General features: G+C 37.1%; 1 protein-coding gene across 3 annotated transcripts in view; it reads left to right on the top strand.

Annotated features, from left to right (window-relative positions):
- CTDP1 (CTD phosphatase subunit 1) overlaps positions 1-17,468 on the top strand; it is a 97,427-nt gene that overhangs the window by 9,535 nt on the left and 70,424 nt on the right. For all 3 annotated transcript variants that reach the window (XM_064422319.1, XM_064422327.1, XM_064422333.1), the window contains exons 2-7: positions 4,556-4,639; positions 7,192-7,285; positions 8,704-8,832; positions 10,149-10,299; positions 15,515-15,605; positions 16,736-16,902. In XM_064422319.1, coding sequence (XP_064278389.1) covers positions 4,556-4,639; positions 7,192-7,285; positions 8,704-8,832; positions 10,149-10,299; positions 15,515-15,605; positions 16,736-16,902 — 716 coding nt within the window. The remainder of the gene's footprint in view (positions 1-4,555; positions 4,640-7,191; positions 7,286-8,703; positions 8,833-10,148; positions 10,300-15,514; positions 15,606-16,735; positions 16,903-17,468) is intronic.

Genomic DNA, 17,468 nt, shown 5'->3' with positions numbered 1-17,468 from the left:
GTAGGCTTTCAGAGGAAACACAAGGGTGGGGAGTAAAGAAAGTAGACCATTGCCTTTCTCTGGCAGTATGACATTGGAGCTGTTGCCTCTGGAAGTGAAGCCAAGCTGTAATAGAAGGCCATGGTTAATGTACAGTCGAGTTAGACTTGTTCTGAGTAACTGAGGGAACCTCTCTATTCCTGTGTTGTGCTGAGTATCCTTAAGATACAGAGCTTTACTGAAGACAACTATGAAGACATCTTGTGGCCATTGTACTTGTGTGTTGCAGCTGGCCAGCCCCTCCTAATACAGGTAGTAAACTTATTATGGAAAAAATCTCAAGAAGTTCTTGTTTCTGTTCTTCTGTAACTCCTGCACTTGCTGCTGGAAGTGTTAGATCATGCTGGAAAAAAACAACCAACCCACAAAAAAATTTAAGCAATAATAAAATGTTTAGGGGAATGCTTTTTGTTTGCATTGGGTTCCCTTTATCCAGTAAACTGGTTGCTACAACTAGGTGTAGCAGTGTAATTCAGTTACCATCAACCAGTGGCATGGTTATGCATGATACAAAGTTCTTACATTTGGAGTCAAAAGTAGTGACCAGGCCTTAGAATTAGCAAAGGGATTGACTGCTTTTGTTAATAAAAGCAAAACATTCGCGTTGGATTTCATGAAAGCTTTCCCCCTTGGTGTTTTTTCTTTACCAGGCTGCTTACTTAAAGCAGATATTATTAAAAGACTTGGTTTAGAAATAGGGCGTGTGTAAGTACTGGGAGAACAGTGATGAGCTTGTGATCAGCTCAGCTACATCCTGCGCTGTTGGTGAAGATCTGTTCCTATTCATGATTGTGGCCACAAAAAGTAAAATTTTACTTTAATGGCACACCTAATGTCTATGCTGTTTATAGTACGTCTGGAAAGAATGTGAATAAGGGCCCACAGTGGGTTTCCTTATTTACTAGTTCAAGTTTCATTGTACTAAAGAAACAACGTGGGTAGTTTGTGGTTCTGTTGCAGTCATTTAGCTATCAGATTGGGTATTGGAATGATCTACCACCCCCATGGCTGCTCAGAGAAAGTTTCCTTGTCGTAGCACAGTGGTTCTTACCCAGTTGCTTCACCCGGCTCATCTGCACAGTTGGGAAAGTTTGTAAAACTAGAAAAAGATTTTGCATGTTTTGTGGTGGTTTCCTTGGAATGCTATTGTTGAAGTAGCCAATTAGCTCTTCCTATCACCTTGGGGATCCTGGAGAAGATGAAGATGCTGTTAATGTTGCCAGCAGTAAAGTGTGCCCTCCTTCCTCTTATTTGGAGGGGGTGGGAGGGGAAATCTGTTTATTCTTTGTAGAAATGGAGTAGGGAAAGGCTCTGTTCTAAGTGGGTTTCACTCACAACCTGGAGAAGAGAACAGGCAGAAACCCAAACCTTTGTTTGGTGTATGCAGCCATTTAAAACCAGACAGGCACGCTTTGATTCAGCTCACTTTTGTCTGATAATTGGCTTTGATCTTGGCCATTTTGAAAATCCCTCACTTCAACAATAAAAGGAGAACTTCCAGGTGTGAAATTTAAAAAAGTCATTCTACTTGAGGTCTATGTTTGTTCATTTTTAGTAATTAAAATGTGTGCTAAAATTTAAATATGCCTGGGCCTTAGCAGAGTTCAGGCTTTCGTTCTGCAGCACTAAGTAGTGTTGGACTTTTTTTCTGAGAAGTCTGCCTAAGATCTTGACAGTTGCAATTGGAATTTGACCCTTTGGTTGTATGTTGCTCAGAAGTTTATCAGGGCTCTGGAGTTCTTCCTCTGTTCTTTGGGTTCAGCATCACAGAGAACAAGACAGAGAACTTTGTCTTGTGCTATCATGTGCTTTTTGTTTTATCTCTGGCACATGGAAGTGCTGAAGATAATCTAAACATACCCAGGAGTTCTGGTTATGTGGTCATGCTTGATATGAGATAAGGTACAGTAGTGCTGTTTAGGAACAGTATCAATGAGTAATTTAGAACTCTAATTTTCTTATAAAAATAGTTGCTCTTGTGTGTCCAGTTTTGAATCACATCTCGGCCCAGGAGCATGCCAGCTTCTCCTGTTGCATTCCTCTAGTGTGAGGTTACCTTGACTGCAAAGTAGACAATGTCTGGAGATACTGTGACTTCTAAGATGGCATTGAAAGGCTTTTTTACTTTTGAGCTATTGAAAACCAATTCATTTGGGGCATAAACTCAGGGACTGTAATCTCTTAAGCTTGTTTCTGTACCTCGTACTGTGGGGCATATTTTTTGGCCTTTTAGGTGTATCTGTAATTTCTGATTTATACATGGAAGACATGGTGAGAATGAAAAATTGTGACATGGTCATTAGTGTGCATTGGTAGCCTAAAAAGGAGCTTAGTAGTGAATCAAGGTAAAAGACAGAAAGATAGAGATATTGTCAAAGGTAGTGGGGAGAAGAGTCCAATGAAATAATGCAAACACAGGGGGATGAGAGGAGACCAAAATTCTGTGAAATTTTTGAAATAATCACACAGTGAATTGCCACTAGTGAAGGGCCACTAAAATACTTTGTTTTGTGCAGTTCTTTTAAAAAGCCAAGCGTCTTGGCTTTATTTTCCATTTTTCTTTGTTTTCTGGCAATTTGTTTTCTGTGAAATACATAACCATGTTTTTTTTAAAAAGGCGATCTAAGATGCTTACACAGGAAGAGGAGGTGTAATTTCAAAGCAGAAAATGGCTGCCAGTGAGAAGTGCATAGATCTGCATGTTTGTAAATGGGAATACTGGTAATATGATGGCTTGTGAAGACTTCTTTTGAGATAAACCTGACCTGAATCTAGTTTTTGCCCTCAAAGAGGAAAATAATCCTCACTGTGGGCATGAACTGCAGTTTTGTTAGTAGAGTCATTATTCTTCTGGTTCTTGAAGAACAGGGGACACACTACAAGTAAGCAGTTGCAGGTATTATTTAGAAACTGAATTTCTGCTTAGAATTCCCAAATGCTTAGTAGTCAGATATATGAATGAGAGATTTGGGCATGCAAAACAGTTTTCTTCGTGTTGTAGGCTGCTTATTGCAGTACAGGTTTGAAGCCACACTTCGAACACTACAGTCAGGTTATGAATAAGCTCAGATTTTGATGGGTTTTTTGCTTTTTGGTTGGTTTTTTTTTAGCTGCTTGACTTCTAAATTTTTTAAAAATATATAGGGAGCTGCTGTAGTTCATTATCACAGACTTGGTGAAATTTTTTAGTAGCTGAGCTACTGCTATCTACTTCTTAGAATTTTTTAAAAATAGGAAGTCTGAAAGATCAGTTTCTCAATCTGTAATGAAGGAAACAAGTCTCTTACAGTGATTGCTAAGTGTTTGAGAAAAAATAAATAACAATATTTTCAAGACTGGGAATTTTGATAACTGGATGAGGAATATTTTAGTTGGACTATTCAACTGAAAAGTAGAGTTTGTCTTCTAAAGAGTTTGGAATTGTGAATGTCACACTTCTCTGTTTCCAGCTCTAATTTCTGGTTTGGTTTAGCCATTTAAAAAAAAAAATCAAATATCAGTTCCTATGCCTTTATTTTAAGATGTGGTGACTCAAGGCTTAAGGATCAGAAATAAAAATATTTTTATGAGAAGATTGAAGCAATATATGTCTGCCATGAAAATAATAAACTTAACTTGGTAGTTGGTATAGAACTTGTCTGCCCCTGTCTTTGGCACTGGTGAGGCTACACCTCAAATCCTGTGTTAAATTTTGGACTTCTCAGTACAAAAAGGACGTTGAAGTCCTGGAGCATGTCTAGAGAAGGGCAGTAGAGCTGGTAAGGAATCTAGAGCACATGTCTGATGAGGAGCACCTGCGGGAGCTTGGGGGTGTTTTGTCTGGAGAAAAGTAGGTTCAAGGGAGGACCTTATCACTGTCTGCAACTGCCTGAAAGGAGGCTGCAGCCAGATGGGAGTTGCTTCTTCCAAGTATCAAGCAATAGGAGGAGAGGAAATTACCTCAAGTTGTGCTAGGGGTGCTTTACTGGATATGAGGAGAAATTTCTTCACAGGAAGGGTTCTCAAGCAATGGAATGGGCTGCCCAGGGAACGGGGTCAAGACACCATCTCTGGGTGAATTTAAGACATGCAGATGTGGTGCTTAGGGACATAGTTTGGTGGTGGGCTTGGCAGTGTTAGGTTAATGGTTGGACTCAGTGATTTTAAAAGACAGCCTGAGCTGTTCGGTGATGTTGAAGTTTCTGCATTTGGTTTTCATTACTGTGTAGTTCGGTAGGGTATTATAGAATGTAAACTGTTTCTGGACAAACTATGCTTGTTCTCATTGAACTTCCTTGCTAAACCATGATTAGAAACTGACCTTAGTATATGATTTAATGAGTTCTAAAGTTTTGAAAAATCATAATTTGAAAATAGATTGTCTTTTTCACCATGTTGTGGCTAAAGCCTATATCTTAAGGGGCTGACACTCAAGTCATTACCAGAATTTATTCCTTGAATTAATTCAGTCTGTGGGTTACTAATCTACGTGTCTGTTATCTCCCTTCTGTAAATGAAATGCCTACGTCTTTTTCAGGACTGTTTTGGTGAGACTGGAAGGTTGCAGCCATCCTGTTGTTATGAAAGGCTTGTGTGCAGAATGTGGCCAGGATTTAACTCAGTAAGTATTGTCAGCTTTTTTTTCCCACTTCTCCTTGCTTGTGATTAGGAATTCACGCTCTTCCTTCTCTCATCTAATAGAGTCATAAAATATCCTGGGCTGGAAGGGACTTGGAGGTCATCTACTTCCAAGCCCCTTGCCAAGAGGAGGGATACCTTCCACTCTACAAAGTTGCTCAGGATCCCATCCAGTCTGGCCAAGCTGTTCCTGTGCCTCATCACCCTCACAGAGAACAATTTCATTCTTACAGCTGATGAAACGTACTCTTTTTTTGTTTAAAGCCATTCCCCCTTGTCCTGTTTCTACACATCCTTGTAAATAGTTCCTCTCCAGGTCTCTTTTAGGCCCTTCAGGTTGCTAAAGGTTGTAAAGAGAGGGCTGCTCTGAGGTCTCTTCTCATTTAGGATTTAAGAACTGTGCGTTCTCTTTTTTCGTTGTGGTAAGGTAGGGTAACTTAGGTAGAAAATATAAGGAGCATGTGTAGAGCAGTAAATTCTCATCCCACTGTTTTTCCATGTACTCACCAGACACTGAGAGTTGTGTGGTGTGTCAACAGTGGCTTGCTTAGTAAACCTGAGAGCTTTACCTCTGCAGGTGCAAATAGCTGAGAGGTAATCGCAGTCTCATTCATATGACCTTGCTTCATTTGTACTTTGTTTGAATGGGAGCTAGCTGTCTCCAGTGCTTTCAGTTTAAGCTTCTTAACTGTTTTCAGTTTTTTGTGAAATATTCTGCCATGGAACTAAAGGAATTTAAGCCTTAGGCAAAAAAAGAAACCAATTTCAAAAGATGATTGTATTTCTCCTTTGCTGTGTCTCACTGCTTGGTAAAGAGTGTTTCTTATGCATAGCAAATTACTAATTCAACAGATGTTCCAAAACAAGTGGTATAGTTGCCTGGGTTTTGTAAATTGATGTTGCATACTCATTTCATTTGGCTGGAAATACTTTGGTTTCATTTTAATTCATGCTCATTGTTAAGAACTATTTTAGGAACATTATCCCACAAACCAGTGGAAGTGAACTGAATATTGAGAGTGCAAGATGTAGCCTGGTTAATGTTTGGATATCACTTTTTATTTAAAATTAAATATTAATATTTTGTAAACAAGTGTTATTTGGCATACCTAGCAAAGTTAGGATAATCATGAATAGGGCTTTGTCTGTCCTGAATGAATACTCGATTTGAGGTTTGAATACAGTCACATCTAAATATTATTCTACTGTTATCATTTCATGTAAGAAATCCAGACAAATTCAAGCTATCCAGAAAATTAAGTTTTATTTACTTAATACTTATTACTATATCTTATGTCTGTGTCTTCATTTTACACAAAATGGCTTATGCATCTGAAGTACTGTGTTACGACTGCTGAGCCTACATCAGAAGACAATTCAAAAGCATTGATGCTTTTCTTGCTTGGAGAAAAACAAGTACAGTGTTCTGAGTAGTCATACAACTAATGGTCTGAAAATGGTCAATTTTTAGAGGCTCATTTAAAATGCCATTTAGGGTTAAAGATTAATTTTTCAGAACTCTGAAGCAAAGGATGTAAGATGCTAAAATGTACAGACTTCAGACCAAATAAATACTTTTGTACCTGGACATCAATGCTGCCATATATTATGGTGTGGGGAAAGATACCTCTCTGTGTTTGTGTCTGCCTCAACTCAGCTCAGTACAGTTGATCTTCAGTAATTTGCATGTCACAAAGTGAAATTTGGTTTAACTTTTGTTGTAGATCTGATACCAAATCTTGTCCTTGATGGGACTGGTACATGAGAGAATTAAAAGATGTAAAGATGTGCCTGTGTCACTTAGGTCAAAATTTGTATGGCAGGTTTTTTTAATATTGTTGATCAATGAGATGTCAGAATTCCCAATAAATTGATCGATGTAAGCTAGTGAAAGGAAACCTATACAGGGTTATTTGCTCAGTTTTCAAGCAATTTTGTACTTGCATGGACAGTCACACACACTCTGTCTCACATATGTATGCACGCAAGGGTCACACCTATTCAGTGCTGATACCTGTAAATGCACACATCATTTTTTTCCAATGGTATTTTTGAAGGAGCAGTCACCCATAAGTCACTCTCTGTACAGAGAGTAACTTTGCTTATCCTTTGCTTATATTTTTCATACTCTGGCTTGGAAAACAAGTAAATATGAGTGATTGAAAAAAAAAAGAAACTGATTTGTTTTATATTTGAGTGATTTGGTGGTTTTCCCTAGTTTATAGCTTGTTTTTTGATGCAAATCAATACATAGATTTGTTTCATTTTAGTGAAAACATGTAACAGAACAATTATCAAAGTATGGCTTACTACAGTGACTTTTGCACAGTTTTTTCTGGTGAGCTTCTTTGATCTCAATCCATTTTGTCTGGTAACGTACATTAGCATGAATTTTGAAAGATTGTGTTAGTTAAAATAGCTCTTTTTAATATTTTTTTTTGTGGTGGTTAGTTTGAGGCTACACATTTTAGTCTGTTTAACATTTCACTAAACTGTTATTCTCTTATGTGATGTTTCTTTTCCCTGTGTAATTAGGATACGAAGCAAGAATGGAAAACAGAGCGTGCCATTATCCACAGCCACTGTATCAATGGTTCACAGTGTCCCAGAACTGAAAGTTAGCTCTGAGGTAAGTACCATCATGCTTTCTTTGTTCACACCTTTCACAGTAGCTCCACAGTTGAGAAACTTAATTATAGTAGTTTTGTAAATGTTGTACATACTTGATACAGGAAGTTCGGTGTCCTGTTGAAGAGGAATTTGGGGTGGAGCATTAGTGGCCCAAGGGTTTTGTGAGTTTATCTTAGTGTAGATTGATTTTTCTCAAGGTTTTTACTGATGTTTTTTAGAGCTGTGTACTGCAAAGATGTCAATTTGACAGCAGCCTGTAAACTTAACAGTTGAACATTTTTGTCACCAAGAGTGAACAGTTAGTGAAAAGTTCCATTAGCTGACATCTGTTCAAAGCTTGCAAAGTCTCTGAAACCTAGCTCTAACCTTCACCTTGAAATTGGCCCAGTAGATATACTGAAGCTAAGTTTGCTGCAACTTACCTGGATGGTAAACTTATTTCATTATTTTTCAAATACTCCAAGTATTCCAAATCCATTAATAGTTAAAGCATTTGTCTGAGTTATCAAAATAGGCTTGTTTATCCCTCAGTTTGTGTAGGGGGAAGGAGCATGTTTATTTTGAAAATGAATATTCTCTTTATCTTCTTTATCAGCGTGATCTCTTTTTACTTTATGTTACTACTAGATTTTTTTTTTCCTGATAATTCGTCAAAGAACACCAGTGAGGGGAACTGTGAAGATGTAAGCAGATAGAGGTGTCCCCATCATAGAGGAGTGTTTCAAAGGACAGTTTGCACTAGATCCTTGCTGCTCTGTAGTGCTCTAAATTTACTTTTAAGATCAGCTGTCTTGCAGGTAACACTGCAACTTGCTATCAGAAGTTAATCAGGTGAACACAGAGCTTCATGTGGTACTTGGAAAGTTTGTAAATATGTGCAGGAGGAGTAAATATTTACTGGATTATGAGGTCTTAATGTTAGTGCCTGTGTGGCGCTGCATAATCTTAGCTTTTTGTGTCTGAAGGCATACATTCTGTAATTTGAAGTTCACAAGTGTCATTTTGATCACCAAGAGCATCAGCTTTATACTTAGTGTGGGGTTTTCAGACATAAGGTACTTAATAATACAAAATTGCTGCACATAGCAGTGAAAAGTTCTCACACCTACTGATGAGTTTTCCTTTGTGTTCAAAGCTACTGCTATTTCCTATCAGGACATTGGGCCTTAAATTAAATCAGTGGTTACTTGTTACATTTGAAAGTTTTGTGTTGAGTTTTTGTATTTTAAAAGTTAATAGTATCACAAAGATCTGTTTTTTTTAAGAAATTGTTCCACAACTGCCATTGCTACAGTTATGTTGAGGCATTATTTCTTGTGCCATTAGTTTGTAGCAGAAGGGCTTCTCAGGTGTGCACAAAAGGTGATAAACCTAATTCTATGAAGCTAAGCTTAGCAGTGAATATTGCTGTTACAGCAAGCTGAGCAGCTGGGAAGAGAAGATCAACAGCGACTACATCGAAACAGAAAACTGGTGCTCATGGTAGATTTGGACCAGACATTGATCCATACTACAGAACAGCACTGCCAGCAAATGTCCAATAAGGTACTTGGGGTTACCTTTCAATCCAATATAACAACAGAAATGTTTCTAACAATATTTAAATGATGGTTCTTTAACAAAACACTCTGTGGTTAGGTAAAATTATAGTTGAAAAATAAAAGAAAATGAGAAACAAGTCTTCTGTAATATGTTCCTTTTTCTCTACATTTAAATGGATGTTTTTCTTTCATTCATGCCTTCATGCACTTTTCCTTTATAATCATTTTGAGAGATGTTTCAGGTAGCTAATTTTAATCTCTGCTTTCCCTCCTCTGCAATTCACAAGCTGAGTACTCAGTAATGTGACTACCAAGTCTTGAGGCAGATACAGTGAATTACTGTTCAAAGTCCCTTTTTGAGCAATCCTGTGTGTTCCTATGTCTGTCATTCCAGACAGTATGTGTAGGGATTTTTTTAAAATCTTTTTGGAGGGAGTGAGGAGGGGAGAAAGGTTGTGTGTTGTGGTTTAATTTCTTCATGAAACACTTGTTATTGAACTGACAAGGTGCATTGACTTGTAACATTTCTAATTTGGATGTTCTAAAACATGTTGAAATGTGTACAGTGTCTGGAGCAAGAGAATGCTAACTCAAACATAAATATCATGCAAACTGTGATTGCTTAGTTCTTTTCTTTCCTCTTGCCATTCTTGCATGTCCAGTAGACTAAGCGTATGTTCACAATTGCTAGGAAAAAGCAATCTAGAAATGTACATTGCAATTAAGAGGAAAGGGAGCCATGAATATTCAACTTAAGGATTAAAAAATTTTGCATGTCTGAAAGGCTATGCCTCTATCAGTATAATTTCATGGTTTGAAGAAAAACAATTTTTTAAGTACTGTGAGGTTTTTAACCGGGATCTTTATCTGTAAGCTTCCTTCCTGGTTTGCTCTCTGTTGCTATGTTTCCATAGGCAGACTTTGTTGGGTGAAGAAAATACTTTCTCTGAGCTCAATGCATATTGAAATGAGTCTGTCAGAAGTTCACTGTGAGGTATTGATTGTAGTGAGATCCTGAACTTGTCTGAAACAAGCACATTGAGAGTTTTCTCAGATTGGTTTGCCATAAGTAAAGATTTGAATGAAAGCCACCTGCATCATAAATTCTTCAACAATACAGCTTCCTGCATTTTAAAGCATTATTGTTGGACTGCCTGGCGCAGAGCAAAAACGTGCTTTGGATTTTATTCATCCATATAATCTTGTGGCCAAAACCCACTTTGATCTAGTAGGACCAAATAAAGTTGAAGTGAGGTAGCTCTGGAATGCTGACCTTTTTGTTTGCTATTTTGATAATATTCAACATGGTTTTTCTTCTAGGGAATATTTCATTTCCAGTTAGGTCGAGGTGAGCCTATGTTACACACACGTTTGCGTCCTCATTGTAAGGAATTCCTGGAAAAAATTGCCAAGCTCTATGAATTACATGTTTTTACTTTTGGCAGCAGACTGTATGCACATACAATTGCAGGTGAGTAGAATGTTACATTTAACAATATTTATCTACGTTGCCTTCATACTCATATAACTAATTTTCTTTATGAAGTTGTTTTCAAGTATTTGTTCTTTGTTTTGTGCAAAGCCGTCTCCTAAATAGTCCTGTGGGTAGAATTCTTAGTTTGTTGACTAGGCAGTGCCTGTATGGCCTGTAATTTTAGAAATAATCCTTTTTCTTCCCCATCAGGTCTACTTTGTTTCACTGATGGTTAGAGAATCAAATTGTTAACTAGTGCCTTCTTATTAAGTAAGAAATTATGTTTATGGACCCTAACAATGATCTGCAACTTCACTTGTCTCACAAATCTAATATCAGTGTTCTGTAAAATTCAACAATGTGACATCATCTCATCCTGTGAGGAGCACTGCCCCCACATGGCTTCCTTTCACCAAAGGAAGTTCTGCTGCTATAAATCTGTTTATGGCAGTTTTGTGTCCTGAAGCTGAGATACACATACTTCATGAAAAACAGAAATCTAACAATATTTTCACATCTTTTTCTCGAGAACTTAAAAATATTTTCTCCAAGTGAAAACTTGTATTTGAATTATAATAGTAGTAGTCTGTTGTGTGGGTCACTGGTTGAAATGTTTTCTTTTTTCTGACAAGCATAAAAGAAACCTGCCCTGGCTGTGCGAGTGTATGGGTCTGAATCATGTTAGAAAGGACACCATGAGTTTAAACCATCAAGATGGGGTAAAAGCCAAGTTTAGTCTTCTCTGTTGCAAGAGTATTTTCTCCTCAAAATTCCCTTTATCAAGTCTGTTGGTCTAAGATAATATAATTAACAATATTTTAGGTTATGACTCTGTCAAACTATGTTCCATGTCTCCTAGCTTTTTTTTAAGTTGTCTTTCACATTTGCTTTTTTTTGTGTCATATTGCCAAGAGTGTTTTGAACAACAATGTCCCAGTAATCCCACTTCTTGGCAAGAAAGGATGATCCCAAAATAGTTAGAGCTAGCTATCCTAGCTAGCTCTAAAACACTTCGGGGAAAAAAAAAATCAAACAATTCTTTATGCATGTTCAGTGCCATAGAAGAGTCTTGTAATGACAAGAGATTTCTGAATGACAACATATATTTCTGTAATCAAAATGTGATGTTTATTTGTTGTCTCCAGCTAATACTTGTTGAAAGGTTTAAGGCATGTCCTGTCCTGTCAGTCCAAGTGAATGTTTCTATGTCACTTAGCCTTTGATCATAGTTTGAAGAATCTTCCTAAAGCTTTGTCAGTCTTGCTGTTGGATTAAGTGTTGTGTACTGCTCATGCATGAACAATTCTGTGCCTGTCCTGCTTAGAATGCATTTTTATTTTCTGTGGCAAAAGAGGAATAGTTTTCTTATCACTAGGTTTAAATACAAGTGAGGGGACAGTCTTCCTCACTTGGATCTGTGTGCAATGATCTGGCCTAAGGTCAGAAGCTGTATAGCAAATGGCCTTCAGAGGCAAGGAGGAGTTGCAGAGGTAGTTAACTCATGATGTTGAAGTGCTTTCCCTGTCTTCTGTCAATGTATAATTTGTCCTCTGCCCATTGTGGTCTCTGAGCCCCAATGTGGATTACTGTGTAGTGCCTGTGCTGCCACGGGCAGCACTTCTTGAGGTCGTCATGCTCAAGCTACCCCATTTATTCCAGAGAGGGAATGGCCACCAAATTAGGGTATTGTTGCTTCCTGTCACCAACAGACTTCTGGATTTCTGCCTGAGGCTGTTTAACCTCATCAAAAGCTTTCAAACTGCAAGTGAGTTATTTGTGCAGTGCTGGTGATCATTTCAGCTGAAGTCTGTGGAGAAGCACTGGACTCAGCCTATGGTCCACCTGTGCAGCCAAGATGCAGTACTATAGAAATACATAGCTGATACCTATAGAGAACACTTGATGGCAGTGTTGCTTAAATGGGTTCTCAAAGAGCTGTCAGTTTGATACTTTGTTATCCCTATGTTATGTAAAGAAAGAACTTGTAATAAAATGCTGGGGATAAGAAAAAGGTTTTTTCACCCTTTTTCATAAGAAAAAGGTTGTTTGCATAAGTCCTCTGTAGACATCCTATATATCTTTGTGAATTCAGAATTCTGAGCTGCTCCTTTCATGTCTTAGAAGGCTTTTGAAAAGACATGACATCTTGTCAGTCCTTTTCTCTCATCTCAGCAGATTCCTGCTAGCTGTTAAGTAGGATTAGCTAATATTTGTAAACACTGTTTATGTCTGCTGAAATAATTTATATTAAACCCTTTTTTTCATATGACATGTTTACAAAGTGATATCTGGTAGTATGTTTATGAAGATGAGCTTTAGATTTTATTACCTAGAGCTCCCTGGAGTATTTCTTTACTAAATAATTATTTTGAGCAATTGTTACTTAATTTCTTCTTCTGCTCTCTATAAGAAAAGTTTGGTATATTTAAAACAGATGTCAGCTTAAAAGCTAGTTGTAAAATGCCACCGAATTTTAAGTTCAGGAGCTATTAAGCAACAATAAAGCCATGTGAAATTACTGCAGATTTACAGTGAAATCTAGAAAGTAGGACCAAGTTGAGAGCATTCATATGTATGGCTCGTTACAGCAAGTATATTACAGAATGTATACAGTGTGTATGTATAATCACCAGTGTCTGAAATTGTCCAAGCTTTTGAAAGATTGGGTCAACAGCTCTTTCCAGGTTGTAAAGTAGAATCTCAAGTAGAATGAAGGTAACCTGATTCTTCAGAAATTCAATTCTAGTTTTATTTATAAAAGGACTTATTCAAATTCATGTTGTTTCCAACTGTTATATAATTTCTCCTGGGAACTGCTGTTTAAGTCAATCTTTCTCTAAGATTTGAGACATCCCCAGTATGAGTTAGTTTTCAACATTGTATCTTCTGATGGTTTTAACTTAGTTTTTATTTATTTATGAATTTTATTTTTTAAGAGAGTCTATATAAGAGCAGGCAATATGATTTAGAAAGTGTGTGCAAAGAGCCGGTCTGAGATGGGAAACAAACAATTGGGGTAATAGTCTCTGCTGGGTGAGTCTACTGGATAGTCCTTCCTAATGTGGCAAAAGATAATTATAGTGTCTTCTGTTTGTTCAAGAAATTTGGGGGCATACCTAGCATAGTGTGTAATTTATGGGACTAAATGGAACCTCAATTTGTGAGTTCAGTTCGTCCCAGTCTCTCCTGGTCCCTATCTCAACCCACAAACCATATTTTCTGTCCCCTGTCCAGCTGGAGGAGAGTGAGAGAGTGGCTGTGGTGGGTGCCTGGTGTGTTGAAGAAAACAAATAATGAAATTAGTGAAATGTTACCTGCCCTTTCTCTGAGATGTGAAAACATCAAACTGTTTATGTTGATTTAGTTGACTAGGGAACATCTAAAAGAAACCAGTTTGACCTGAAAAGAACTTTTTAAAAAGAGACCGGTGCTGTTTTCTGTGTTGTTACTCAGGTAGCTTACCCTTGGACTCTCCTAAGGTGGGCTTACATCTTTGCAGATGGATCTTTGATGAGCTCTATCCTCAGTGTATTTTTAGTTTAGTGGTGAAGTATTACTGTGAAGCTTAAGGAATGCTACTTTATCTCTAATCTCTGGCAGCCAGGCTTTCTGCATTTGGACGTTTTTAGTTCAACTTCAATCGAAGTTCAATTTAGTTCAATTTTTCTTACAGTTTTAGCTTGGCAACATTGCAGCTGACTGCCTCGCTGAAGTTTTGCCATGTAATCAGTGCACTTCTATCTAATTCAGTGTAGAGAGTTCCTGTGTATTCAGACAATTAGCAGAAGAGAATTTTGTTGGGGAGAACAGCAACTTGTGTGACAGCTTTTGTGGTTTGTCAAAGTATATGTGTGTACAGCAATAAATCTTTGTAGCTAATTCTCTCAATTCATTATGCCTAGGTACTGCAAGGGTCTCACTACAGGGGATGATTCTACGAGTTTGCAGCAATTCTTAAGCATAGTCGGGTGAGTTAAGGTTGAACCTCTGTCCTTAACTCAGAATTTTCTTGCTTTTATGGGTTTTAAGTTATTCCAATTACACATCAATATTAATTACATACAGGATCAACCTTCAGAAGTAATGACTGATTTTTAGGGTTTTTTTAAACTTTGTTTTTGAAGTCCCAACTTAAGGTACTCTTGGGAGCTAGACTGTTAAAAGGAGTTGAACATATGTTCTGTGCAAATCTGAGCTCCTTGAAAGAAAATTAAAGTTGGTCCATAGAGCAACTATGTAGTCATTTTGAATTCATTTTCTGGTTACAATATGGCCATCATTTAAAGTAAAATGTAGTAAAACTTGAAAAGATGGTTCCCAAGTAAGTATTGACTGCTTTGTATTATTCATTAAAATAATGAGAAGTTGATACTAGTTTCAGTATGAATTCAGTAAAACAAAAAATACAGGTTAGCATGTAATATGCCAGTTTCTGTCTAAGCAATTATGTGGCTGTGATCTGCTCATGAAGGTGAACTTCATTGCTGGAGACTAGGTTCAGAAGCATGTGCATGTGTGTTTGTACACCCAAGTCATCATTTGCCTAAATAATAGCACTTTATCTTGCTTCAACATCAGCTAGCACAGCTTCTGTTTTGGTTTTGGGGTTTTTTTGTTTGTTCATTTGTTGTTTTTTTAAAGAGTGCAGTCAGAAAAGTTACTACAACTGGGCCTAAATATTTCTAGAAGTCCCAGGATGATATATTCATTATATGTAAATGTATTGAAGTAGTTGTTAGAGGTACAACTTAAAACCTACAAATGCAAGAGCTCCGGCTGGAACGGTGTCTTAACTTCCTACTGTGCTTAAATATTGCAGCACATTGCCGACTCTTGTGAGGCTTCTCTGCAGTCCCTAGGCATAATGAGCTAAGGAGAGCATTTAGCTTTAAAGAACCAATTATAGAGTGATAAATGTAAGTTGCAAAAATTGTGTGTCTATCACCTGCTGTATCTCTTTCAGCCTTATTTATTGGCTGTCACAAATTCAGTTTTGTTGCCATCTTGAAAGAAAATTAGGTGGAATTTTTAAAATTATTCTCCCTGAATTACCTACTAATACTTCATCCACTGTACTTTCTCCCATCTGATCTCATGCCTTTAAATTGTCTGTTAAACTGCTGTTGCACAAATTAAAATACCAGAAATATATAAAATATAAACAAGGAACAAACATCTTGAACATTAACTTTTTAATTTCTTTTTCCAAAAGGATTTTTGGACCCTGAAAAGAAGCTTTTTTCCCATCGGATATTGTCAAGGGATGAATGTATTGATCCATTTTCTAAAACTGGGAACCTTAGGTATGTATATGGGTCTTAGGCATTATACAAAACATGACAACAAACAGAGAAAATATGCTAAATAAAATAAAAATTACTCCCTCTCCATTTAATGTGTTCATGTCCTTCTTTGGCTGCCTCTTATATATCATCTTAAACACCATCTCAGTAAAACTGAGGTGTTGGGCATTGCAACATTTCCTCTTCTTAATGGGTTCTGTGGCAGCAGAACAGTAAGAGTGTGATGCCATGGCATCATGTTTTCACTTACACTTCTTATTCTTGTAATAACCATATTTCCACTTTGTCTTGTGATCTTGTATAATGACTTTTATGTTGTGGGGTTTTAAATTAAACCAAAATTCTCAGTTTGAGTTTAATTCATAATTGAATACCTAGTATTCTGGCTTTCAGATGTGCTAAAAGTACCTCCTGTTTCTAGTGTTTCTTGAAATTAGGTCATCTAGAGCCTTGAATTCATATTCTAGTCTAAATTCACATTCTGATCTTTTTCAGAGTATTCTTTCTTTTTTCAGAGTATAAAGCCAAGATTTTTTCTAAGACAGATCTGTTTAATGTAGCTTTATGGAATACTAAAATTCATTGCCCCTCTACACCTGACTGTAGCAAATGAGAAGCTTTTTTTCTTGATGTTTTTTATATGCATCTTAAGTGTTCTACCTCTTCTTCCTCCTAGATCATGGGTGATATTAGTAATTCTATTTCCTTTATCTTGGTTTGAAGAATCTACTCTTTAAAAACTCTTCCTGTGTCTTTTACCTATTTATGTATAGGTAGTGTATTGACCTTGTGAAAGTTGACTTTGGGCTACTGGTTGACAAAAACCAAAGAAAACCAGATTAAAATGTTGTAATGGTTTGTTCTTACAGATGTTTCTTGTTTTCTGCTTTTAGCCTTTAGAACACAGATTTTAAAAGAGCGGTTTCCTTTTTATCCACAAAGTTTAATTTGTTCAAAGCTTGTATTTTGAATTCCATAATTTTAATATTGCTGGCTGTTTGTAAGTTTCTTTTGTAAGTTTCATGTTCTGCAGATATGCTCATAATAAACCAGGGCATCAATAGAAATTGATTTCATTGCTATATAAATTTCTAAAACTGGCTTAATTTGTCAACTATTTTGTCTCTTAGGGATCTCTTTCCTTGTGGAGATTCCATGGTTTGCATCATTGATGATAGAGAGGATGTTTGGAAGTTTGCACCTAATTTGATAACTGTGAAGAAATATGTATACTTTCAGGGGATAGGAGATATTAACGCACCTCCTGGATCAAGAGAAATGCAAATGAAGAAGAAAGGTAATTAAATTGTTTTTAAACCATGCTTATAACTTTGTTCACTTTTCAAACATGATAAATGTAAGTCATTGAGATGGTCTTAGTAAAACTGCAGTTGTGCTCAGATGGGCAGTCCCAGACTATTGAAGTTGGCAGGACCAGTGTGAGTAGCTTGGTAAAACTGGACTGTTCTTACTGAGAGCATTACTTCTGGCATCAATCAGAGCAGAAGTGAAGCAGTAATAAGTGTTGTGGCTGAGAGGTGGAAATACACCAAACTATTCAAGAATGTGTAGAGGGGGACACTTTCTCTCTCACACCCCCATGTAAAACATGCTGACTTTTTCTTCTCTGTAGGTTTTACCTCTTCTGTCCCTTTACTTGGGGCTTGGAGGAATAGGTAATAAACTCTGGCCTCAACACATTGCTGAAAGTGAATGTTGAAATCTGCTTGCCTCCCAGTCTAAATCGTGCTAATAAAATTAGTGTGAATTTTTAGCACCTACTGAACATGGTGTTTTAGCATTTGACACAAGAACCCTATGTTCAACAGGCTCAGCAGTGTAATACACATAATGGATTTAGAA

Source organism: Passer domesticus, chromosome 1 (genome assembly GCF_036417665.1).
Source record: "Passer domesticus isolate bPasDom1 chromosome 1, bPasDom1.hap1, whole genome shotgun sequence".
NCBI lineage: Eukaryota > Metazoa > Chordata > Aves > Passeriformes > Passeridae > Passer > Passer domesticus.
Note: the sequence above shows the minus strand (reverse complement) of the source record. Positions and strands in the feature narration are given on the sequence as shown.